The sequence below is a fragment of the Gadus chalcogrammus genome, chromosome 4, assembly GCF_026213295.1.
Source record: "Gadus chalcogrammus isolate NIFS_2021 chromosome 4, NIFS_Gcha_1.0, whole genome shotgun sequence".
NCBI lineage: Eukaryota > Metazoa > Chordata > Actinopteri > Gadiformes > Gadidae > Gadus > Gadus chalcogrammus.
In genome coordinates, this window is record NC_079415.1 from 35,151,884 (window position 1) to 35,178,990 (window position 27,107).

The following is a 27,107-nucleotide window of genomic DNA, read 5'->3' on the forward strand; positions in this document are numbered from 1 at the left end:
CTGGAGAGGCCCTCCCCGCAGAGGGGCGCGGGGGGTTCGGCAGGCCTACGGGGCCACCCGGCGCCCATCGTCCCCGGGGGAGCTGACGGCGGAGGACGAGGGATCTGAGGGGAACGGACCTTCCCCACCGGGGACCCCGACGCGCACGGCGAGAGGACCCGTCCGGAGCGAGACACCGGAACCTACCCCCGACACCCCGGAGACCCTCACAGCCTCCGAGCAACCAGACCCACCGGAAGACCCGGAGAGCTCCCCCCTTACTGAGTTCTCGGACTTCTTACCAGAGGGGGGGGAAGGCTCGTCCCGACCCGGCCAGTTCGCCACCGCACAGCTCCAGGATGAGGCCCTCAAGCACGCCTGGAGCCACGTCCTGGTTCATGACGGGCAGGCCCGAGACTCGGTGAGTCACACACCACACCCGCACTTCAGCACCAGGGGGGGTCTGTTGTATCGAGTAGCCTCCGGGGAGGGGGGAGTGAGGGAACAGCTAGTGGTGCCCCGTTCCTACGTCAGTAAAGTGCTTTTTATGGCCCACACCCACCTCCTGGGGGCCCACCTGGGCATGGACAAGACCCGGGAGCGGGCCCTAGCCAGGTTCTATTGGCCGGGGGTTAAGCGGGACGTTGAGCGCCACTGCCAGGGATGCCCCGAGTGCCAGCGGGTAGCCCCCCGGGCCATCGCTAGACACCCCCTCATTCCCATGCCCATCATCGAGACCCCCTTCGAGCGTTTGGCCTTAGACATCGTGGGCCCCCTTCCCAAGACCAGCCGGGGCCACCGCTATATCCTGGTGCTAGTTGACTACGCCACCCGGTACCCCGAGGCCCTTCCCCTGCGCGCCGCCACCACCAAGGCGGTCGCCCGTGAACTTATGCTCCTCTTCAGCCGGGTGGGGATAGCGAAGGAGGTGCTCACCGATCAGGGGTCGTGCTTCATGTCACGGGTGATGAAGGAGGTCCTTAGGCTCCTGCAGGTGAAGCAGCTCCGGACCTCGGTGTACCACCCCCAGACGGACGGCCTGGTCGAGCGTTTCAACAAGACCCTAAAGCAGATGCTTAAGAAGGCCATGCAAGCCGACGGAAAGAACTGGGACCAACTACTACCCCACGTACTGTTCGCAGTACGGGAGGTCCCCCAGGCGTCCACCGGGTTCTCCCCCTTCGAGCTGCTGTACGGGCGGAGGCCCCGCGGGATCCTGGACATCGCAAAGGAGGCCTGGGAGAGCCAGCCGTCCCCCCACCGCACCACCGTGGACCACGTGGAGCAGGTGCGTGACCGCATGGCCCGGGTGTGGCCCATCGTCCGGAGGCACCTCCAGCAAGCGCAGCAGGCCCAGGCGAGGGTCTATAATCGAGGAGCCCAGCTGAGGACCTTTCAGCCAGGGGAACTGGTCCTGGTCCTGGTCCCCACGGCGGAGTGCCGGTTCCTGGCAAAGTGGCAGGGACCCTACGAGGTGGTGGAACGTGTGGGCGAGGTGAACTACCGGGTCCGCCAGCCAGGGAGGCGGAAGCCGACGCAGCTATATCACATCAATCTCCTGAAGCAGTGGAGGGCGGGGGAGCCGACACCCGCCGACCCCGCTCCCTTGTCCCTGGCGGCCCGGCAGGAGATCCCGGAGGTCCCGGTGGGGGAGGACCTCAGCCCTGCCCAGAGGCACGACCTGGACGAGATCGTCCTCCAGCATCGGGACGTGTTCTCCGACCTGCCGGGGAGGACTGCCGCCACCCACCACGACATCCGGACGGCACCAGGCATAAGGGTAAGGGTTCCACCCTACAGGATCCCAGAGGCCCGGAGGGAGGCCATACGGGCCGAGGTGCGCCGAATGCTGCAGCTCGGCGTGATAGAGGAGTCACGCAGCGCCTGGTGCAGCCCGGTGGTCCTGGTGCCCAAGCCGGATGGAACCTTTAGGTTCTGCAATGACTTCAGGCGGCTGAACGAGGCATCGGAGTTCGACGCCTACCCCATGCCCCGGGTCGACGAACTTATCGAGCGCCTGGGCCCGGCACGGTACCTGTCGACCCTGGACCTGACCAAGGGGTACTGGCAGGTGCCGTTGACCCGGGCGGCCCGGGAAAAGACGGCGTTCTCCACCCCGGGGGGACTGTACCAGTACACCGTCCTCCCTTTCGGGGTACACGGCGCCCCAGCCACATTCCAGCGGATGATGGACCAGCTCCTGAGGCCCCACCAGGATTACGCGGCGGCATACATCGATGACATCATCATTTACAGCCCCAGCTGGGATATCCACGTCCGCCAGCTAAGGGCCGTGCTGGGAGAGCTGCGGAGGGCGGGCCTCACCGCTAACCCGGCCAAATGTCGCCTCGGGAGAGAGGAGACGACGTACCTGGGGTACCGGGTCGGGAGAGGGACAGTGCGGCCGCAGGAAGGCAAGGTAGCCGCCATACGGGCCTGGCCGCAACCCAGGACTAAGAAGCAGGTAAAGGCGTTCTTGGGGCTGGTGGGCTACTATCAGCGCTTCATTCCCGGGTACGCCACGCTGGCCAGCCCCATGAACGACCTAACCCGTAAGGCCTTGCCAGACCGGGTCACCTGGTCAGAGGCGGCGGACCGGGCGTTCAAGACGCTCCGGGAGGCCCTGTGCTCAGAACCGGTCCTAATCACACCTGACTTTAACCTCCCTGTGATTGTTCACACAGACGCCTCGGAGGTGGGACTTGGGGGGGGTCTTGTCCCAGGTCCGGGCCGGAGAGGAGCACCCGATAACCTACGTCAGCCGGAAGCTCCTCCCCAATGAGCGCAACTACTCCACCGTAGAGAAGGAGGCCCTGGCCATTAAATGGTGCCTGGAGAAGTTGCGCTACTACCTCCTGGGGAGGGAGTTCACCTTGGTCACCGACCACGCCCCCCTGAAGTGGATGGCGGGGGCCAAGAACACAAACGCCCGGGTGACACGGTGGTTCCTGGCTCTCCAGGATTTCCGGTTCCGGGTGGACCACCGACCGGGCCGGGAGCATGCCAACGCCGACGCCCTGTCACGTCGGGATGCCTGTCTGGGTGGGTTCCCCGGAGACCAGGGGCTTGAGCAAACGGGGGGGGAGTGTGGCATCCCGCCCCTGAAGCCTCGGCCTGAACGGTCCCGTGGGACCGTGAAGGACGGGGTGTACCACCCCCACCCACCAGCCGGCGACGGAGAGCACCGGGTCCTTCCCCCCCAATCAGCGGGATGGGGGACACCTGGCGGCTGGGAGGAGGAAGGCCCGGAGCCACTACAAGAGAGGCAGAGACACGCATGGACGGGAGAGGCAGAGACACGCATGGACTGCAGAGGCTTGAGGCTCACGGAGACCCAAGCGCACCCTTATCCTGTCCTTGATAATTGAAATAAACGCCGAAGTCGGCTTAAACCATCCGTTGCCACGTGTATCACTGAATCCCGGCGCATTCTTCATTCCCGGATACCACAACGCATAGTCTAATGCAGATCTAATTATGGCAATGTACATTTGCTTAAGAGATTTCATACTGGCGCCCCAGCTACTTCCAGCTAAGCACCTCATTAGGTTGCATCACTCCTCTCTGGATATGCTCTCCAAAGGTCAGCTTACTATCCATCCAGACTCCCAGAAACCGAATAACTTGTACTTGCTTTACCATTTGTCCATAGAGTACGATTCGTAAGATTGGATTTTCCCTCTTCCTGGAAAAGCATATCACTTGAGTCTTCTCAACTGAGAAACGGAAGCCCCACTTATTACCCCATTTCTCTACTGTGCTTACAGCTGCCTGTAGCTTCTTTTCAGCAAACGTACCATTACGGCCTTTAACCCACAACGCCCCATCATCTGCATACAGAGACCTTCCAAGACTAGCATCAACCTCTGAGAAAATGTCATTAATCATAACACTAAAGAGTAATGGACTGCACACACTCCCTTGTGGAACTCCATTCTCTGTAGGATAGACCCTAGAATGGGTTGCCCCCACCCTCACTTCCATAGTTCTATCTTTAAGGAAATCCAATACCCAATTAAACATCCTCCCACCTATTCCCATGCTTTCAAGCTTAATAAGGAGACCATCCCGCCACAACATGTCATACGCCTTTTCAACATCAAAAAGGATGGCGTCTACCATCTCCTTATTTGCCTGGGCCTTTCTAACTATATTCTCCAAACACAGCACAGGGTCCATGGTCGTCCTCCCTCTACGGAAACCACTCTGACTTGGACTAATCATGCTCCTGCTTTCTACTATGTAGGTTAATCTATCCGTAACCATATGCTCCATTACCTTACACATGTTAGAGGCCAGGGCTATTGGCCTATAGCTAGTCACTTCACTCTTATCTTTTCCTGGTTTCCCAATTGGGATAACCACAGAGTGTTTCCATGCCAATGGTAGTGTCCCTGATTCCCAAACCCTATTGAAAAGCTGCAGGATCACCATCTGTGCTTGAGGAGTTAAATTGACCACCATTTTATAACATATCTCATCCTTACCAGGGGATGTATTTCTAACACCTGCTAAAGCTCGTTTCAACTCAAACAAGGAAAAACAAACATTTGATGCCTCTGCGTGTCATTCTTTTTCCTTACTGTGTTGGGATGTACCCTAATCACTTCATCCCTACCTGCTCTTGCCTCCTGGGTCAGATTAGCAGAGCTATGTATTTTAGCGAATGATTTAGCCAAAGCTTCTGCCTTGTCTTTGTTTGTCACCATGATTTCACCATTATACCTAATTGCTGGTAGGGCATATTCCCTCCTGATACCACCCATCCTTCGCTTCTTCTTCTTGGGGTTTTACGGCGGTTGGCATTCACAACTTGGTGCATTACCGCCCTCTTCTGATCTAGTTAATGAATCAAAACAAAAAAAAAATATCCAAACACTCACTCATTCACACCTTCTTTCTACTCTATATCCTATCATATAACCCTGTTTCTCTCAAAAAGCCAAACAATACTTTTATACAATTCCTCTTCATTAATCTTAAAATATTTTCCAAAGTAAACTCCTGCATACCCAATTCTCTCAATTGATTTTTCATACTTTCCCTCTCCATCCCATAACCACTACAGTTCATTAAAACATGTTCCACTGTCTCCTCTACCTGGCACCCCTCACATAATCCAGTGTGGTGTTTACCTATCAAATTCATTGTTTTATTTAGTGCACTGTGCCCCAACCTTAACCTTATCAAAATGTGTTCATCCTTCCTCTGACCACTATACCTTATTTTAACATTAACACTTTATTGAATATTATATAAATATCTCCCTTTCTCCTCACTGTCCCATTTGTCTTGCCACATTTTGTTAACTTTTTCCCATATTAGGCTTTTAACTTCTGCCTTACTTAAACTGATATTAATTTCTACTTTTTCCTTCTCCTATGCCTTCTTCGCCATCTTATCGGCTTTCTCATTTCCCTTCACCCCTACATGAGCTGGAACCCATAAAAAATGTATTTGCCTCCCCTGCTGAACGATTCTCGTAATTGACTGTAGAACTTCATATAACAAACCTTGGCGACTACTTGAATAAAACAACCTCATACTTGCCAAAACAGATGCTGAATCTGTGAAGATCACAATTTTTTCCACTGTATTTGATTCCACCCATTTTAATGCGACCAGCACCCCCAACATCTCCACTGTATAAACGCTCAAATTATCTGATTTTCTTCCATTAAATTCAATTATTTTTGATGGAACAACTACTCCAAACCCTGTCACTCCTGTCTCAGGTTGTTTGGCACCATCTGTAAAAACATGAACATACTCACTGTGCTCTATAAGAAGATGAATATTAAAAACACTAGCCAGGTCTATCTGTTCTCTCTCTCTCTTCTTTATATCCAACACAAACCAGTCCACCTCTGGCCACACCATCCTCCATGGCGGCATTAATGGATATACCACTGTTGGACTAAGCTTCAATTCACCCACACCAAACTCTTTCGCTATATCATTCCGACCAAAATGATTCCTCTCACACTTCCCATAAACCCAGCACTCTTTCAACACTCCTTTTGTGGGGTGAGACTCACTCTGCCCTCGCAGATTAGCCCAATAGTTCCCCATCAATTGTTTCCTCCTCAACTCCAGCGGAATTTCCCCCATTTCTACCTGCAGAGCAGGCACTGGTGATGATTTAAAAGCCCCACTGCATACCCTTAATGCCTTTGCCTGAATCACGTCCAGCTTTCTCAAGAGAGACACTGCGGCTGACCCAAACACTATACACCCATAATTAAATACAGATCTAATCATAGCTACATATATAGTCTTTAAAGCTGAACAGCTCGCTCCCCAATCCCTACCAGTCAAACATCTCATCACATTTATTACCTTTTTGCATTTATCCTCAATCTTCCTAATATGGTCTGTCCATGTTACCCTAGAATCAAAAATAACTCGCAAATATTTAAATTAGCCAACTCTCTCCAACTCTTTCCCATACATCCTCAATTTCATCCCATCCTCAATTCTTTTCCTATAGTGAAAAATACAGTTTGAGTTTTCTCGACTGTAAAACTGCACCCCCAGTCAAATCCCCACTCTGTCACCCCATCAATTGCAGACTGGACTTTACTAATAATATGCATCACATTTCTTCCCCTTTTCCACAAAGCCCCATCGTCTGCAAACAGAGAACTTCCTATATCCTCTGGAGGCGTAACTTCTTCTTCTTCTTCTTCTTTTATTTAGGCAGCCTTGACACAGCTATGGCGTATTACTGCCCCCCACTGTTTGTTATTTCCCCCTAAACTTTAAATCCTTTTATATACTCCAATGATGTGAAGGTAGTCCATCAATTCCTTTGTTTTATCCACTGAAGCCAGATTTAAAAGGGTGCGCATACTAAAAACTAATTCTCCAGCTGTTCCAAGCCTCCGGTACAGAGTTCTCCTTTTCCTGGAATAGCGCCCCCACTGGAGAAGTACATGTTGTACAGTCTCTCTTTCCCCACACTCACACCTGCCATCTGGGTGTTTGCCAATCAGAGCCAGCCCACTTCTCAGCCCACAGTGTCTAAGCCTCAGTCTTGTGATTGCTACATCATCTTTTCTTATGCACCCAAAAGTGCACCTATCTTTATTTACATTTTCCTGTATTGAACAGTACGCTCTTCCCTTCCTTTCCTTCTCCCAAGAATTTTGCCACCTTTCTTTTAGAGCCCTGTTTATTTTTTCCATGTACTCGGGTGCCCCATATTGCAAATGAATTTGCACTGTTTCCTCCTTCACCGCCTTCTTTGCCTCCTCATCCGCCTCCTCGTTCCCTTTCACACCCACATGAGCCGGCACCCAGAGAAACCCCACCTCCTCCCCGCCTTGTAAATTCAGAACAGAGACTCTAGTATATCCACAATTAAATCCGGTCTGGACTTGGATTTTCCTTCTTTTATTGAAATGAAAGCTGCCACTGAATCACTACATATTATTGAATACCCCTGTTGATTATCCTCCACCCATCGCGAGGCCCATAAGACTGCCACCATCTCTGCTGTGAATACTGACATATGATCTGAGATTCTATACCCTATTCTGTACCCGATTTCAGGAATGCTAATACCCACTGCTACTTTACCACTCTCACGCTCCTTTGACCCATCATTGTAAATGAGTAGAGGGTCTCCCCATACTTGTTGCTGCCAGACTTCTCTCTCTTTTACTACACCCTCTGACATCCTTGATTTGCTTAATCCCTAATACCAATGTCCTGCGCCACAGATTTAAGATTTTCTGCAAAGTTAGTTTTAGTTTTTCTTATTCCCATAAACTCCTAATGATCACCCAGTAGGTCTTTTGTTGGTAACACTTCCCTTTGTCCTTTGAGCTTCATTAGGTATTTCAAGCCAAGTTTATATCTTCTTAATACTAGCGGCATCTCACCCATTTCTATTAGTAATGCTGCTATTGGAGTTGTACAGAATGCTCCACAGCACACTCTTAAGGCTTTTGCTTGGACCATGTCTAATTTGTTTAACACTGAAAGAGCTGCTGATCCATAAACCATGCATCCATAATCAATTGCTGATCTTATCATTGCTCTGTAAATCCTCATCATTGATTCTCTATCAGCCCCTCAGTCTGAACCAGCCACACACCTAAGGACATTATTTATTTTCCCACACTTCAAAGCTACCATCTCAATATGCTTTTTCCCTGTCATTCTTTCGTCCAACCACATTCCTAGAAACTTAAAGTACTTGACTTTCTCAAGATTGTTGTTGTACAATTTAATTGTCTGTGATGGCATCTTTTTCTTATTTCCAAACAACATGCACTTAGCTTTTTCTGAACGACACATCAAAGACGTATCAAAGTTAATGCATGTGGAACCACTAGGGGGCGGTGAATCCTCCTCGGTGCAGTTCACCTTCTGAACTGCAGCGACACACACACACACACACACACACACACACACACACACACACACACACACACACACACACACACACACACACACACACACACACACACACACACACACACACACACACACACAATAAGCAAGTAAAAAGAAGAAAGAAGAAGAAAGACCGAACACAAACCCTACCCCCGTTACTGAACACACAACATGATGAAGGATTCATCAAGATAGGCTGGTTCTCCTTTCCCAACAGTAACTGAATTACTCAGAGTATTGAAGAAACACTTGTCACTACACTGTCTTGTGTTTCAACACATTGTAGTAATATGGAGCTGATTGGACAATTCAGCCAATGAATCTAAAAGGCTACCTCCCTCAGCAGCATTCGTGCATTGAGCAACATAACTACATGCAGAGAGAAGTGATAGTTTGTTAATTAGCAGAGAGCCGTAAAAGCACTTTCTACCCATCCAGTGGAGGAATTGGACTCCTCAATCACGCAATGTTATACTTAAAAGGAACAAGTAAGTTACACATTAATGAAGTTTTTTGGCATGTAGCAAATACAAAATATATATAACGGTCCCAAACTGCATTTGAAATTGACCTTGAGACTCCGGTAAAACACTATAGGACATTGATCAGGATATGCCTCAATATCAGAATAACAACCATGGGTCAAATAGCAATGGCTAGTGGAATGAAAGTGAAAGCAGTGTAAGCTTGTCCAGGCCCTGCAAGTCAGGATGTAGGCTATGAATCAGAATACATTTTTAGCTAGTTGGCATCCCAGAAACAAATTCTATATTTTCTTAGGGAGGACCCCCGTCCATTACTGCACCCCAGCCACGAATTGGATCACCAGCCGCCGCTGCAAACAGGGAGTGAAGGGGGACCAATGCTAGGAATCTTCTGACTTTGACCCGTTAGAATAATGCTGCATTCTAGAGGAAGGACCGGCTTAAACTGAGCATCACTGAGAACTAGAAATTTAACCAGGGACCTTTTAAAATGGATCATCTTCAACCATTATCGCCTATTATGATACAATCCATCCAAGGTAGTTAGCATTAAGCGCACAGAATGGAAAGGTAAGTGGAATGAACAGTCATGTATAATGTGGGGTTCAATCGCAGTCTATTTCATAAGTGAACTTTGCAGGCTTTTTCTAATAACAAAGATAATGGTAATGACAATGTTGTGGCAATATCAAGCATAACTTTAATATACAAATTATATGAACCCTCAACTCAATTTCAATGAAGTTCTATCCATTCTCCATGGTCCTATAGATACCTTCCGCCCTCTCTAATTGAAAGGTGTTTAGATAGTTTGCATTTGCAACTGTGGGCACCAAGTTTGATACTGAGGCCAATCCACCGACTTCTTTGCAATTTATCTTGGTGTCTCCTCTGGCCAAACCTAAACTCCACGAAGGCCCCTCCCCCTGACCTTTGTTTCCTTTGTATTTACCCACGATGTGAACATTTCCTATATGAATCATGTACACCCATCGTCCCATTGACTGTATGCTTGGTAACTTTGCTGCCTGTATCTTCCCCTGATCAAGCTCTACATTAAATCAATTATTTTGCTGTCAGAAGTGTCCTAGAAATAAGTTATTCAACACAGACATCGATTATTAATAAAAACAGAAAGCGAATCAAAAGTTGAAAGCGTTTAATCGTGATGAAAAGAAAAACAAAAAGTAGTAATTTCAACCAATACAGGACAGAGGTCTCAATCAAAGCGTCCTGTTAACCCGTGCCAAACGGTGCTTGAGCATGTGCACACGCAAAGTGCGTGGGTCGCTGTAGCTGGCGTTGCACTGCAGACACACGCAGGGCTTCTCCCCAGAGTGAGACCTCAGGTGGCTCTTTAGGGCATCTCTCCGACTGAAGCGCTTACTGCATTGGTCACACTGGTAGAGCTTCTCCCCGGAGTGAGTCCTCATGTGGCGCTTCAGGTGGCTTGTCCGACAGAAGCCCTTCGTGCATTGGTCGCACCTGTAGGGCTTCTCGCCGGAGTGAGTTCTCATGTGGATCTTCAGGTGGCTTGTCTGACTGAAGCCCTTCGAGCATTGGTCGCACCTGTAGGGCTTCTCGCCGGAGTGAGTCCTCATGTGGATCTTCAGGTGGTTTGTCTGACTGAAGCCCTTCATGCATTGGTCGCACCTGTAGGGCTTCTCGCCGGAGTGAGTTCTCATGTGGATCTTCAGGTTCCTTGTCTGATTGAAGCGCTTCGTACATTGGTCACACTTGTAGGGCTTCTCACCGGAGTGAGTCCTCAGGTGGATCTCCAGGTCGCATTTCCGATGGTAGCGCTTCGTGCATTGGTCACACCTGTAGGGCTTCTCCCCAGAGTGAGTCGACTTGTGGAACTTCAGGGAGGAGCCATGACGGAAGCACTTCATGCATTGGTCACACTTGTAGGACTTCTCCCCAGAGTGAGTCCTCAGGTGGCTATTCAGGTTGCCTTTGTGACTGAAGCGCTTCATGCAATGGTCACACTTGTAGGGCTTCTCCCCAGAGTGAGTCCTCATGTGGACGATCATATTGGCATTGTTGGGAATAACCTTTCCACACAAGACACCGGGCCGGCCCTTGCGGCCGCCCTGATGCCCAGTCAGCTCCTCAAGGCGGACAAGCCTCACGCTGCAGTTCAGGCTCTTGGCCACGCTGTGGTCAGCGGACAGCGAGCTCAAGGCCTCCAGTTCTGACGCGGCAAAGAGGGTGTCATGGCCGTCCACCGCCAGTGGGCCCTCCTCTTGTCCGTAAACGCTCAGGATGCGCAGCTCCCTGCTGTGACTTGACATGTGGGAGGAGCCAGGGGCATCCACATGCAGACTCTCTGAGACGGCGCCGCGCTGCGTGCTGCAGTCTTTGATGTCATTGTCTTCTTCAGAGAGGAAAACAGAGAAAAAGAGAAAGTAATGTTTTTAATTAATCATTTTCACAAAGGTACACAGGATGTACTTTGTACACACTTGTGTATTGTAAGAATTATATTTTGACATTATTTCTAACTTCTATTTGTTGATTCTGCATTTTCCTTGTCGCCCCTTTGGATGGTCAAGGGTTAAAGGCTCCTGCTGAGAAGGCAAAATCGAGTACATTCTCAGTTTATCACGGTTGATTTCTTGCATAGATGCAATGTGTATTACTAACCTACGGCGGGCAAGCCTCCACCAATATCCTCTTCGACCTTGATTGAAATGGTGTCTGGGGTCTGCTGCTTTCCACATAAAGAAGGAAACGCACACAAGACATATTCTTTCATTTTCACAGAATAGCAGTCAATCCCCACTACCGACAGATTAGGCATTTTTACACTGCACTTGGAACGACCTGCAATTTCAATGTCTTCCCTGTGTATTTATTTTTTTTGATTCAAGACCCCCGCATGCAAGAATGATTTCACATCTGAGTATAGGCTAAAACACTATTAACAATTTACAAGTGCAAAAATGCCAATATATTCTTTATTCAGCTAACCAGCAGTTCCTCGCTGTGACTGGACATGTGGGAGGAGCCAGGGGCGTCCACACCCAGAATCTCTGAGGTAGCGCCACACTGAGTGCTACGGTCTCCGAAGGCATCGCAGTCTTCTGCAGAGGGAGAAAAAAAGGAAAAATGAATTGTTTTGATACATTATTTGCATAAAGGGAGGCATTGTGTATTTGTACACGTGAGAGAAACTCTTTAAATGTATGCAACATTGACACAGAGGGTTTAAAATGTGTACTGCTGACAAAGATTCACAGTTTTGGAGAGGGACGTCTCCTCCAGCACCCTCCTCCCTAGACTCAAAGCTCAAGTGGTTGGCCAGGTTAAGGACACTCAACGAACACCAGCGCAAAATGATCTGAGCACCACATGACATGCGAGGCAAGCGCAATAATTCTATTTTGACACTATAAAGCAACAACGTCTCTTTCCCTGTAAGCTGCTCAGCTAACATTTATACATTTTGAACCCTTCTGGGCTCTTGACTGATTCCATCTTTGAATTGCAACTCCAAGTTTAACTTTTAGCAGGGCGTTGGGCATGATGCTTTTTCAAAGAGGATCAGGCTTTTTAGCGCAGGTAGAATCTAGCATCAGCTAGAATCTATGCTGCCTAGAATATACTACATCAAGGGAAAAATTACTCAATGTAGAAAGTACACACCTTCACTTTTAAAATGGGGCTGCAAAGTCTTTAAGGATAGCTGTGTGCCTACAGTACGTGTTTCCAGGTGGTCTGTCTGGCAGGCAGCATCCCTTGAGAGAAGCTGCTGAATGTAAGCACTTGATGAGCTGGCCTGCGTAGAGACAACAAAGTAAAATCAGTACTCAATTTATTACATTGTATATATTCCAGGTGCAAGTTGTAAGAAGATATAAGATAAGCATGTTTAGTGAATTACATTAGCCTAATGAAATGATATTACATCCTTGATTTGTTTACATATTTTATAGTCCATCTCATCAACTCAATACCATGACATCAAGCTCTGCAGAAATCTGCTAATAACCCTTTGATTTGAATCAGGTGTGAAGGAGAAAACATGCCTATAATAGTGTTCCGTAATTATCATATTCAAACCACACTGGGTGACTCAATAAAACTCCCTCAAGAAAACTTGGCCAAGTTATTGATAAGTACATTTGGTATAAATGATAATGTGTCATTCAATTTGATATCTCATTCAACTTAAATTGGAGTGGATAAAAGTGTGATTAATCGCGAGTTGATGCGATTAAAACTTTTAATCTTTGTCCAGCCATAATAAATACATTATTGATGGAGATGGTTTCCCCTATTTTTCTCTTTTAACCGTATTCCTTTGCAAAGATTGACAATAACGTGTGTGTGTTATAGTTGTGTAGTGACGCTAAAATAAACGTAGCAGACTAGTAGACGACTACTGCCGCACAGCCTGGTGTGAGGTTTGTCCCATTTCGCTTTCCGTACATCCAGCTGTTATCAATTTGCGTTTCTTCCTCAAGTACGTACGGTAACATAGCAACTACGCACGGCTCATCAGTAAATCAGCGTAAGGGGGAACAGGAACTGGGGGGGAACCAAATCGGGTGCTACAGCGGCCATGATTTAGTCCGCTGTCCTTTCTTATAGGTCCATGGTATTTACACACATAACTGATGCTATCTACCGTAGCATTAGCGACAGTAACTTGGCTGTTAGCTGTAGCGCTAATGCTAAGTAACATTATAATAGTAACAACGGAACAATATACAGTAAAGCAACACAATGATATGGCGTTAGTTAACTTACTTGTCCGAGGTTTGTAGCTGAGCCATGGAGAGTTGGTACTGATCCAGACTTGATTCTCAGACGTTGAGCAAGTCCAGCTCTGTATTGGCCCAAGTTGAGGAAGCAGTCGTCAGTGAAATGTTTGGCGCAGACTGGCGCATTTCCAGAGACAATAAAATTAACCCACTGGTTCTTCAGCGGCTCGGAGGAAGGAACAAAATATAGACTTTTGTGTTCATTTGTACATCCAAACACGAAGCAACTGCTATGCTTCGCTCGTTTGCGAGCCATGGTGTCTCTCAAGGAAAGAACTACGTGTACACGATCGTAGAGTAGGGTCCGTCTGCGTCCTGCAAGACGGAGGCGTAACTTGTTGTGGGCGTAACTTGTAGTAGGAGGCGTAACTTCTTCTTCTTCTTCTTCTTCTTTTATTTAGGCAGGCACTGTTTGTTATTCCCCCCTAAACTTTAAATCCTTTTATATACTCCAATGATGTGAAGGTAGTCCATCAATTCCTTTGTTTTATCCACTGAATCCAGATTTAAAAGGGTGCGCATACTAATAACTGATTCTCCAGCTGATCCAAGCCTCCGGTACAGAGTCCTCCGTTGCCTGGAATAGCGCCCACACTGGAGAAGTACATGTTTTACAGTCTCTCTTTCTCCACACTCACACCTGCCATCTGTTTGTTTGCCAATCAGAGCCAGCCCACTCCTCAGCCCACAGTGTCCAAGCCTCAGTCTTGTGATTGCTACATCATCTTTTCTTATGCACCTAAAAGTGCACCTATCTTTCTTTACATTTTCCTGTATTGAAAAGTACGCCCTTCGCTTCCTTTCCTTCTCCCAAGAATTTTGCCACCTTTCTTTTAGAGCCCTGTTTATTTTTTCCATGTACTCGGGTGCCCCATATTGCAAATGAATTTGCACTGTTTCCTCCTTCACCGCCTTCTTTGCCTCCTCAGCCGCCTCCTCGTTCCCTTTCACACCCACATGAGCCGGCGCCCAGAGAAACCCCACCTCCCTCCCCGCCTTGTAAATTCTGAACACAGACTGTAGTATTTCCACAATTAAATCCGGTCTGGACTTGGATTTTCCTTCTTTTATTGAAATGAAAGCTGCAGCTGAATCACTACATACTATTGAATACCCCTGTTTATTATCCTCCACCCATCGTAAGGCCCATAAGACTGCCACAAATTAGACTATGTCTAATTTGTTTAACACTGAAAGAGCTGCTGATCCATAAACCATGCATCCATAATCAATTGCTGATCTTATCATTGCTCTGTAAATCCTCATCATTGATTCTCTATCAGACCCCCAGTCTGATCCAGCCACACACCTAAGGACATTATTTATTTTCCCACACTTCAAAGCTACCATCTCAATATGCTTTTTCCCTGTCATTCTTTCGTCAAACCACATTCCTAGAAACTTAAAGTACTTGACTCTCTCAAGATTGATGTTGTAAAATTGTCTGTGATGGCAGCTTTTTCTTATTTCCAAACACCATACACTTAGTTTTTTCTCAACGACACATCAAAGACGTATCAAAGTAAATGCATGTGGAACCACTAGGGGGCGGTGAATCCTCCACGGTGCAGTTCACCTTCTGAACTGCAGCGACACACACACACACACACACACACACACACACACACACACACACACACACACACACACACACACACACACACACACACACACACACACACACACACACACACACACACACACACCACAATAAGCAAGTAAAAAGAAGAAAGAAGAAGAAAGACCGAACACAAACCCTACCCCCGTTAATGAACACACAACATGATGAAGGATTCATCAAGATAGGCTTATTCTCCTTTCCCAACAGTAACTGAATTACTCAGAGTATTGAAGAAACACTTGTCACTACACTGTCTTGTGTTTCAACACATTGTAGGAATTTGGAGCTGATTGGACAATTCAGCCAATGAATCTAAAAGGCTACCTCCCTCAGCAGCATTCGTGCATTGCGCAACATAACTACATGCAGAGAGAAGTGATAGTTTGTTAAAGGTTGGGTATGCGATTTGCGAAACGCCAGCAGATTTTGAAAATACACAACTCAAATGGTCCTACCCCCTCTCCTTCAACGCTGAATCTGACTCCACCCATTCCAAGTATCTGGACGCGCAATCATGCACGAGCGCGAACAGAGATGCGCGAGAGCGAGCCAGGCTAGCGTAGGTTTTCGTTTAACAACATGGCACTACATTCAGCTGTAAGTTGCACCCAGTACCGCGGGTAGTAGGGGTGCTGGGGGTGCTGCAACACCCCCTGTCCGAGGCCCTTAGGTCTTATCACAGAAAACGATCATTTCTAAAAACTCCGGCCAAAGTGGAGATTTCTGAAAACGCCGGTTACGTGTTGTCGTGTCAACGGGGAGAAACGGGATTTTAGGTTCTGAAGCGTCACATTATGCACCAGGAAATGCTTAACGTCATGTGAGCGCCCGCTGTACCGTATTGGTCCGAATATAAACACAAACCCCATTGTAAGACGACCTATATTTGGAAAAAAAGATTTGAAGACCAGATCTTGTTTTTATGAATAAATAAATTGTATTCATTGAAATAATATACGAAAATAAAAAGGCATAGAATAAAACATTGCATTGCCACTAAACAGTAGTGCAAATAGGCCGTACTGATGTGTACACCAAAGACTATTCCTGACACTCCTCTGCCCCGCTGTGTTCGCTCTGGCTGTGGTCGCTCCGAACTGTTTCGGCCCGTGGCAAAGCGAGTCTGACCTAGTGCTGAAAAAAGGGTATGAAAAAGTGTGAGGGTAGCGGTAGTGCGCTAAACTTGTTCTGTGAGCAGCTGGATGTGAACCATGGTGTGAAGGAAGTGAACACAACGATCGATTTTCAACTGTGCGCGCATTCACTGGTGTAATTGAGCTGCGCTGCTATATATCTTTTTTTATCAATGTAAAGAGTTGCGAGTCTAGTGCAGGCTGAGTTTTTTTTTTCCAGCACCCCCAGCTGAGAATACTGTAGCAACCCTGGGACAGTTAAATAGTTTGTGTGTTATGTGTTACATTATATTTCGTTGTCCGTTATGCCAGTTGTTCTATGTGCATGTATTGTAATGTTCTTCTTGTCAATCAGCGTGGGGGGCGAATCATTAGGTCAGCTGGGGGAGGGCCTTGGAAGAACAGGAGGGTGGGGGCCTGCACGCGAGTGAGACCGTGTTGCCGGGGTAACTGGGGTTTGTTTGGGTCCGGTTTTCAGCTGTTGGTTCTATGTTGTTACAAGGTTGTTACAATGTTACGGGTTTCAGTGACCTGGTTTTTGGTTCATTAAAACTACCTTCAACTAATGACTCGACATGATTATGTCACCGGCGAGGTCGTTACATTGGTGTCAGAAGTGAAACTATTATCATTATTTATTTTATTTTATTTTTTTCTCGGTCCTGCTGTGCTCGGCGAGTCAGCCGAAGTTGCTATCGCCGTTAGCCCTGTTTTTGTTGTCACTTTTTTTTCTCTACAACAATAATGCTCCCTGCGGACTGTCGGGTGAAGATAGAGATGGACGACTACGGCGAGGGGGCGTGTGGAGTAGCTTCGGAGTCTCTGGTGAGGGGTAGAGCCCAACGGGAACCAGCCGCCGTTGGAAAAGATGATTTTCACGGCGACAGACATGGCGGCGCCTTCCTCACATCAAGCCCGGTGTCCATCAAGACGCCTAGATACACCGGTAAGGCTGACTGGGAAGCTTTCCACGCGCAATTTGAACTTTTAGCCGATGCTGCCGGATGGTCAGTGAAGGTCAAAGCGCTGCAGCTTGCGATGTGTCTGGCGGACGACGCATTGTCTTGTTTGTTGCTGCTTAGCCCAGAGGACAGGGGGGACTATGTTGCCCTAGTGGGGGCACTAAGGAGGCGTTTTGGACTATGTGTTAAGCCGGGGCTAATGCGCTCGGAACTCTGCAATAGGCGCAGGAAGCCGGGGGAGACGCTGCGGGCCCTGGCCAACGATATCGAGAGCCTGTCTCGGCGAGCATACGCCCACATGCCGCCAGCCGTGCAGAGCGAACTCGCTCGGGATCAGTTTCTCCAGGCCCTTTCCCCTACAGAACTGCGCATCCAGACCCAGCTAGCCCACCCGCAGACTTTGCAAGAGGCCTTGGAGATGGCCATAGAGAGGGAGCTGGTGTGGGCTGGAGCAATCGACGATCATCCTGCTCCTCAGCCGATGGTGAGATCGGCAAGGGAGAGGAGTGAGGACTCACAGAAGCCAGCCTGGGTGGACGAGCTCACTGAACTCGTCCGCGCTGTCTCTATGCAGGCGGACCGCCGCCCCCCGTCTCGTCGAGAGCAGAGGGTCTGCTGGGGCTGCGGGCAGCCTGGCCACCTTGTCAGAGAGTGCCCTACAACGGTGAGAGCCCAGGGAAACGGGTCAGGGTCCGCGTAATTGGGGAGACGCGAGGCCCTGCCCCCTTACCCCCGCCGTCGTCGTCTGGAGGAGCCCATCATCACAGCCGGGGGGGCGGGGCTCCACCCCCCCCAGAAGCAGACGACAACGTCCTGGAGCCTGTTGTCGTGGTGGGGCGGACCTGGGCGGGGGACTTTTGTCATGTTCCTGTCACTGTTGAGGGGGTGGCCTGTTTGGCTTTAGTCGATACGGGGTCTACTGTGACCCTGGTGAGGCCAGACATTTTGCCGACCTGGACGGTACTCCAACCTACAACTGTGCAGCTCCGCACAGTCACGGGGGAGAGGGCCCCCATGAAAGGGAAGGGGTTGTTGTCCATCTGCGTAGGGGGAAAGACTGTCCTCCACCCAGTGTGGGTAGCCGCTGTGCAGGACCCCTGTATCCTAGGGTTGGACTTCCTGCGGTGTACAGGCTGCCAGCTGGACCTGGAGAGGGGGGCGATTGGCTTCCAAGGAGGGCCCACAGTCTATATGGCCCCGCCAAACACCTCCTACATCCGGCCCCAACCGACAACAGCTCAGATGGACCAGTCACCGGCCCCCTTCACCCCCTTGCAAAGACCTTCCAACCACCCTGTCTTCCTGATCCCTGTCCATTGTCTCAGTCCTCCTCCCGCAACCCTTCTCCCTCCCTCCCACCCCCTTGTGTCAATGTTTCGGCCCGTACAGACTACTCCCTTGCCACTCCAGCACCCCACCTCATGAGCCTGGGCCCCTTCCCCTGCCCTGCCCAGCTTCCTCAGACAGGTGAGAAGACTGTGCTGTCGACTGTGCGGGCAATTTGGCAGGGGCACTGTGATGGACTAGACCCTCAACAGCAGGAGCAGCTGTGGCTACTACTGGCAGAGTTTAAGGACAGCTTTGCCTTGAATGAGAGCGATGTGGGTCAGACGCACCTGGTGCAGCATGAGATCGACACTGGGGATGCCAGGCCCATCAGAATGCGCCCGCGTCGCCTGCCCTTGGCCCGCCAGGAGGCTGCGGACCAGGCGCTGTGGGAGATGCAGCAGGCAGGCCTCATAGAGCCCTCAGATAGTCCCTGGGCAGCAGCCGTGGTGATGGTGCCTGAGAAGGGGGGTAAGTGGAGATTCTGTGTTGACTACAGGCCACTTAACGCAGTGACGAGGAAGGACTCCTACCCCATCCCGCGCATTGATGAGGCCTTAAATGTCGTAGCTGGGTCGTCCTGGTTCTCCTCACTCGATCTCCGCTCTGGCAACTTCCAGTGCCCTCTCGCCCCGGACGCCAGACCCAAGACTGCATTCTGCACTAGCAGAGGATTGTGGCAGTTTCGGGTCCTCCCTTTCGGCCTCTGCAATGCACCTGCGACCTTCGAGAGGCTGATGGACAGAGTGCTCGCCGGCATCCCCCGGCAGCAGTGTATCGTCTACCTGGACGATATACTGGCACACGGGGGCTCCTTCGAGACAGCACTTGCCTCGCTGCGTCAGGTTCTGGAGAGAGTAGCTGCGGCGGGCTTGAAGCTCCATCCTGATAAGTGCCATTTCCTGAGGAGAGAGGTAACTTTCCTTGGGCACAGGGTGGGGGGAGAAGGCATTAGCACCATGGAGGACAAAGTGCAAGCTGTCCAGGACTGGCCCACCCCCACTGACAGACAGCTGAAAAGCTTCCTCGGACTGGCGTCTTACTACAGACGCTTTGTGAGGGGCTTCTCCTGTGTGGCCGCTCCCCTGTTCCGCCTGCTACAGAAGGACAGGGAGTTTGTGTGGGCAGAGGATTGCCAGTCTGCTTTCGAGACACTCAAGGGAGCTCTCACCAAAGCCCCGGTGCTCTCCCCTCCTGACCCTGCCCTGCCCTTCATCCTGGACACGGACGCTAGTAACGTTGGCAATGGCGCCGTGCTGGCACAGGAGGGGGCGGAAGGGGAGCGGGTGGTGGGGTAATACACCAGGACATTTAACAAAGCTGAACGCCGCTACTGCGTCACTCGTCGTGAGCTGCTGGCTATCGTTAGAGCTGTACGCCACTTCAAGTATTACCTCTGTGGCCTGCGCTTCACTGTAAGGACTGACCACTCCGCGCTCCAGTGGCTCATGTCTTTCAAGGAGCCAGAAGGGCAGGTCGCACGGTGGATCGAGGAGCTGCAGTCCTACAGCTTCAGTGTGGTGCACAGGGCAGGGGTACGCCATACTAATGCAGACGCCCTCTCCCGACGCCCCTGCAGTCAGGATGACTGCCGCTACTGTGAAAGGATGGAGAGCCGTGAGAAGGAGCTGTGCAGCCAGGAGGAGGGATGTTCTGCGGTGGAGGTGGCGTCCCCAGTCTGCTGTGAGCTCCGGGAGGTCGACACCGCAGGATGGAGACGGCAGCAGGAGGAGGACGCAGACCTTCGACCAGTGCTCCAGTGGTTGGACCAACAGCGGCGGCCCCCATGGGAAGAAGTGGCCGTTCTCTCCCTGGTCACCAAGGGACTGTGGGCTAAGTTCGAGGCCCTGCGACTGTGGGATGGCGTGCTTCAGCGGGCCTGGAAGGAACCCGCCACCGGAGAGGTGAGGTGGCAGGTGGTGGTGCCTCACTCTCTGCGTGGGGAAGTACTTCAAGCGGTCCATGGTGCCGTGGGCTCAGGGCACTTTGGGGTGACAAAGACCCTGCGTCGCCTCCGCCTTGGCTTCTACTGGGGGCAGCACAAGAGGGACGTCGAGGACTTCTGTCGCCGCTGTGATGGCTGCACAGCCCGCAAAGGCCCCACTGAAAGGTCCCATGCCCAGCTACAGCAGTTCCCTGTGGGGTCCCCTATGGAGAGGGTTGGGGTGGATGTGGTGGGCCCGCTACCCTGCACAGAGAGGGGGAACAAGTATGTCCTCACGGCCATGGACTATTTTACCAAGTGGCCGGAGGCGTACGCTCTGCCTGACCAGGGGGCGGAGACCATAGCGGACGCTTTGGTCGGGGGGATGATTAGCCGTTTTGGGGCAGCGGAGTCCATCCACAGTGACCAGGGGAGAAATTTTGAATCCCGTGTCTTTGCGGCTTTATGTAGCAGGCTGGACATGCAGAAGAGCCGTACTACCCCCCTGCACCCACAGAGTGACGGCTTGGTGGAGCGATTTCATCGCTGTATGGAGCAGCAGCTGGCCATTGTCTCGGCTGAGCATCAGCGGGACTGGGACAATCATCTGCCTCTGGTGTTAATGGCATACAGGTCAGCTGTCCAGGAGTTGACGTCCTGCACGCCTGCTCTGCTGATGTTGGGCAGGGAGCTTCGCACCCCAGCTGACCTGGCGTTTGGCCGGCCGCCCGATTCTCCCCCTGTTCCTCCCGGCCCAGAGTATGCCAGGAGACTCCAGGACCGCCTGGAGACGGCTCACTCCTTCGCCAGGGGACAGCTGCTGAGCGCAGGGGTGAGGCAGAAAAGGAACTATGATGTGCGTTCCCGTGGCAGGCACTTTGAGGCTGGGGAGCTGTTCTGGACCTACAACCCGCAAAGAAAGAAGGGAAGATGCCCAAAGCTCGATAGCGAGTGGATCGGGCCATGCAGGGTCCTTGAGAGGATGGGGGAGGTGGTGTACAGGGTCCAGCTACCACCTCGGGGAAGGAGGGTGGCTCTCCACAGAGACCGGTTAGCCCCTTATCGAGGCACCGCCACCCCTCAACCTACTCCAGCGAGCCCTGCAGCTCCCCGCACCGGTGCGAATGGGCCCCGGACACGCACACCTCAGTGTTCTGGCCCTGGGTCCCCACCTAACCCTATCCTTGTCTCCCCTCCCTGTCGATCACCACAGTCAGCAACTTGGCCCCCAGCCCCGCCCCTCCCTTTCCCCCTGCCCACCCCCGGGCCTGACACTCGTGGGCCCCTCTCGCCCCCAGGCGCTTCTCCCCAGCCCCCCGTGGCCCCAACGCGGCCTCGTAGGGAGAGGAGAGCGCCGGGTCGCTTCCGAGACTTTGTTTGTTCCCTCGAGGACGAGGAACTTTGAAGGGGGGAGGCAATGTAGCGACCCTGGGACAGTTAAATAGTTTGTGTGTTATGTGTTACATTATATTTCGTTGTCCGTTATGCCAGTTGTTCTATGTGCATGTATTGTAATGTTCTTCTTGTCAATCAGCGTGGGGGGCGAATCATTAGGTCAGCTGGGGGAGGGCCTTGGAAGAACAGGAGGGTGGGGGCCTGCACGCGAGTGAGACCGTGTTGCCGGGGTAACTGGGGTTTGTTTGGGTCCGGTTTTCAGCTGTTGGTTCTTGTAACATGACAGTGACCTTGTAACATGACAGTTACAAGGTTGTTACAATGTTACGGGTTTCAGTGACCTGGTTTTTGGTTCATTAAAACTACCTTCAACTAATGACTCGACATGATTATGTCACCGGCGAGGTCGTTACAATACGTTCTCGCGGCTATGGTTGCACCAGATGTTATAAACATTAAACGGTCACATAAATAATTACTATTTTTAGAAAATGTATGTTTGTTTCATATAATTGTATTGGAAGTCCTGGTTTTCACTAGGGTTGCCGCGGTGTGGAAATGTTCACACCGAGTAATACACTCGTCTCAACACCGGTATTACCGAGTATAAACGGTTTAAACTCTGAAACTAGGTCAACCGCCACATAAGCATCGGTTTTTAGACCCTTCTCGTCCTTCAGTTGCCGCAGACGTTTGAAAGCAGCGCCTAGGATTATTCTTGATTTCAGTTTTTCTCTTTCAGCGTTTTTATTATCAATTACTCTCTGAAAAAGAGTTTTCCTTCTCTTTGCTGGCGGTGGTGGTGGTGGTGGGGATGGTGGCGTCTTGTCTGCCATGGAAATTGTCTTCTACTGCTAGGTCCAAATGGGGATTAACTAGTTCCAGTAGCTACCGCAGGACAACAACAAACAGGAGCTTGCTCTGGGTCACGAGCTCTGGGTCACGAGTACTGCACGAAGGGGTCGCACGCGGGGCGCGGGGGAGGGGGAGTGCAGTACGACCGTTTGATTGACGTACTTACTGTCCAATGCAACTCGGTGGCAATGGAAATGATTGGCTGGAGTTTTTCGAGCCCTGCCCGTTCCACAGATGATTGACTTGTTTAATTTTCATGTCAGTACTTCTAACTCAGTGGCTGTAAGCGGGTTATGATAAGGATTTAAAGTAATTTTGCAAAAATGGCCAAAAAAGCGAATTCCGTACCCAACCTTTAATTAGCAGAGAGCCGTAAAAGCACTTTCTACCCATTTCAGTGGAGGAATTGGACTCCTTATGCAATGTTATACTTAAAAGGAACAAGTAGGTTACATATTAATGAAGTCTTTTGGCATGTAGCATGTAAAATATATATACAACGGTCCCAAACTGCATTTGTCACAGACCTTGAGACTCGGGTAAACCACTATAGGACATTGATCAAGATATGCCTCAATATCAGAATAACAACCATGGGTCAAATAGCAATGGCTATTGGAATGAAAGTGAAAGCAGTGTAAGCTTGTCCAGGCCCTGCAAGTCAGGATGTAGGCTATGAATCAGAATACATTTTTAGCTAGTGGGCATCCCAGAAACCTATTCTATATTTTCTTGGGGAGGACCCCCGTCCATTACTGCACCCCACCCACGAATTGGATCACCAGCCGCCGCTGCAAACAGGGAGTGAAGGGGGACCAATGCTAGGAATCTTCTGACTTTGTCCCGTTAGAATAATGCTGCATTCTAGAGGGACGACCGGCCTAAACTGAGCATCACTGAGATCTAGACATTTAACCAGGGACCTTTTAAAATGGATCATCTTCAACCATTATCACCTATTATGATACAATCCATCCAAGGTAGTTAGCATTAAGCGCACGGAATGGAAAGGTCAGTGGAATGAACACAATCATGTATAATGTGCGGTTCAATCGCAGTCTACTTCACAAGTGAACTTTGCAGGCTTTTTGTAATAACAAAGATAGCGATAATGACAATGTTGTGACAATATCAAGCTCAACTTTAATATACAAATTATATGAACCCTGTCTGAATAATGAGTCAATTTCAATGAATTTCTATGCATTCTCCATGGACCTTGAGATACCTCCTGCCCTCTCTAATAGAAAGGTGTTTAGATAGTTTGCATTTGAAACTGTGGGCACCAAGTTTGATACTCAGGCCAATCCACAGACTTCTTTGTTGTGTATATTGCTTTAACTGTCTTGCAGCCATGTCCACTTCACCCATATTGTGAATTGCAATTTATCTTGGTCTCTCCTCTGGCCAATCCTAAACTCCGCGAAGGCCCCTCCCCCTGACCTTTGTTTCCTTTGTATTTACCCACGATGTCAACGTTTCCCATAAGAATCATGTACACCCATTGTCTCATTGCCTGTATGCTTGGTAACTTTGCTGCCTGTATCTTCCCCTGATCAAGCTCTACATTCAATCAAATATTCTGCTGTCAGAAGTGTCCTAGAAACAAGTTATTCAACACGGACATCAATTAATAAAAACAGAAAGTGAATCGAAAGTTGAAAGCGTTTAATCGTGATGAAAAGAAAAACTAAAAGCAGTAATTTAAATCAATACCAGACAGAGGTCTCAATCAAAGCGTCACGTTACCCCGTGTCAAAGTGTGCTTGAGCATGTGCACTCGCAAAGTGCGTGGGTCGCTGTAGCTGGCATTGCACTGCAGACACACGTAGGGCTTCTCCCCAGAGTGAGTCCTCAGGTGGCGCTTCAGGGGGTCTTTCAGACTGAAGCACTTCGGGCATCGGTCACACCTGTAGGGCTTCTCGCCAGTGTGAGTCCTCAGGTGGTTCTTCAGGTGGCTTGTCTGACTGAAGCGCTTTGTGCATTGGTCACACTTGTAGGGCTTCTCGGCGGAGTGAGTTCTCATGTGGGTCTTCAGATGGTCTTTCAGACTGAAGCACTTCGGGCATTGGTCACACCTGTAGGGCTTCTCGCCGGTGTGAGTCCTCAGGTGGTTCTTCAGGTAGCAGCCAAGACTGAAGCGCTTTGTGCATTGGTCACACTTGTAGGGCTTCTCGCCGGAGTGAGTTCTCATGTGGGTCTTCAGATGGTCTTTCAGACTGAAGCACTTCGTGCATAGGTCACAGCTGTAGGGCTTCTCTCCGGAGTGACTCCTCAGGTGGGTCTTCAGGGTGCCTTTCAGACTGAACCGCTTCGGGCATCGGTCACACCTGTAGGGCTTCTCGCCGGTGTGAGTCCTCAGGTGGTTCTTCAGGTTGCCTTTCTGACTGAAGCACTTCATGCCTTGGTCACACCTGTAGGGCTTCTCGCCGGAGTGAGTCCTCATGTGGACGATCATATTGGCATTGTTGGGAATAACCTTTCCACACAAGACACCGGACCGGCCCTTGCGGCCGCCCTGATGCCCAGTCAGCTCCTCAAGGCGGACGAGCCGTACGCTGCAGTTCAGGCTCTTGGCCACGCTGTGGTCAGCGGACAGCGAGCTCAAGGCCTCCAGTTCTGACGCGGCAAAGAGGGTGTCATGGCCGTCCACCGCCAGTGGGCCCTCCCCTTGTCCGTAAACACTCAGGATGCGCAGCTGTGACTTGACATGTGGGAGGAGCCAGGGGCGTCCACACGCAGACTCTCCGAGGTGGCGCCACGCTGCGTTCTGCAGTCTCTGATGTCATTGTCTTCTTCAGAGAGGAAAACAGAGAAAGAGAGAAAGTAATGTTTTAATTAATCATTTTCACAAAGGTATACAGTATGTACTTTGTACACACTTGTGTATTGGAAGAATTATATTTTGACATTCTGTCTAACTTCTATTTGTTGATTATGCATTTTCCTGGTCGCCCTTTGAATGGTCAAGGGTTAAAGGCTCCTACTGAGAAGGCAGATTCGAGTACATTCTCAGTTGATCAAGGTTGTTTTCTTGCATAGATGCAATGTGTATTATTAACCTACAGCGGGCATGCCTCCACCAATATCCTCTTCAACCTTGATTGAAATGGTGTCTGGGGTCTGCTGCTTTCCACATAAGAAGGAAACACACACAAGACATATTCTTTCATTTTCACAGAATAGATGACAATCCCCACTAACGACAGATTAGTTGGGCATAAGACGGGCAAATTTGGCGGTGTAAGAACGTTTACTTAATCATAAAGGTGTGGGCTTTCTATTGGTTTGTTTTAGAGTTGTAACAGAGGAAGCCCCTCTTTTGGATGGTGAATGATAAGATGATTTCCAACCTGCACACTCAGCTCCTCGCAGCAGACCAGCCGCTCGCCGCGCTCCAGGCTCTTGGCCGCGCTGTGGGCCGCAAACAGCGAGTTCAGGGCCTCCACTTCTGACGCGGTGAAGAGGGTGACATGGCCGTCCTCCGCCAGTGGGCCCTCCCCTTTTCCGTAGACGCTCAGAATCTTCAGCTCCTCGCTGTGACATGTGGGAGGAGCCAGGGGTGTCCACACCCAGACTCTCTGAGGCGGCGCCGCGCTGAGTGCTACGGTCTACAAAGGCATCGCAGACTTCTGCAGAGGGAGAAAGAAAGGAAAAAGTATATTTGCATAAAGGGAGGCATTGTTTATTTGTACACGTGAAAAAAACTCTTTAAATGTATGCAACATTGACACAGAGGGTTTAAAATGTGTACTGCTGACAAAGATTCACAGTTTTGGAGAGGGACGTCACCTCCAGCCCCCTCCTCCCTAGACTCAAAGCTCAAGTCGTTGGCCAGGTTAAAGGGCAATTTCACCCATTTCACATAAGCTTTGTATTTTTAGAACCCCCCGCATATTTTTGAGTGGTCTAGCATCATTTCCTTATTTTCTGGAGAGACTGGAGAGATCCGTATCGATCTCCAACACTTCCTGTTTTTTATGACGCAATTTGACGATTTTTGCGTACAAGAAAATAGGAAGTGTAACGCCCCGTGCCCACTACCTCCGTCAGTTGACCGTTGCCCATTGACTTTGAATGGGGACGGACGCGCAATGCATTGTGGATCCGTCCGTTCAGTTGGAGCGTTCGCCACCGTCAGAAAGTTTGACTTTATCTGACTGTTTTGTTGACATTCCCTTTAGCACAGCTCGGTCTAGTCGATGCATAACGCAACCTCAGTCAAACGTTTGACTGCAGTATCTTCTATTCTATG

At 50.0% G+C, this 27,107-nt stretch overlaps 2 protein-coding genes across 3 annotated transcripts; both read right to left on the bottom strand.

Annotated features, from left to right (window-relative positions):
• Nucleotides 1-9,639: 9,639 nt before the first annotated feature.
• Nucleotides 9,640-14,237, bottom strand: LOC130381388 (zinc finger protein 239-like). Of its 2 annotated transcripts, XM_056588989.1 has the most exons (5): nt 13,623-14,237; nt 12,516-12,648; nt 11,841-11,953; nt 11,514-11,580; nt 9,652-11,244 (listed from the first exon to the last, which is right to left on the bottom strand). In XM_056588989.1, exons 1-5 carry the CDS (start codon nt 13,890-13,892, stop codon nt 10,091-10,093), a joined length of 1,737 nt encoding a protein of 578 aa, XP_056444964.1. In that variant the 5' UTR covers nt 13,893-14,237; the 3' UTR covers nt 9,652-10,090. The 2 variants fall into 2 exon arrangements, with proteins under 2 accessions (XP_056444965.1, XP_056444964.1); XM_056588990.1 differs by lacking the exons at nt 11,514-11,580; nt 11,841-11,953; nt 12,516-12,648; nt 13,623-14,237 and adding an exon at nt 11,373-11,410 and having other exon boundaries at nt 9,640-11,244.
• Nucleotides 14,238-24,522: 10,285 nt separating this feature from the next.
• Nucleotides 24,523-25,358, bottom strand: LOC130381437 (zinc finger protein 431-like). The gene has a single exon (XM_056589067.1). The coding sequence runs from the start codon at nt 25,308-25,310 to the stop codon at nt 24,585-24,587; it is 726 nt and encodes a 241-aa protein (XP_056445042.1). The 5' UTR covers nt 25,311-25,358; the 3' UTR covers nt 24,523-24,584.
• Between the last annotated feature and the right edge of the window lie 1,749 nt (nt 25,359-27,107).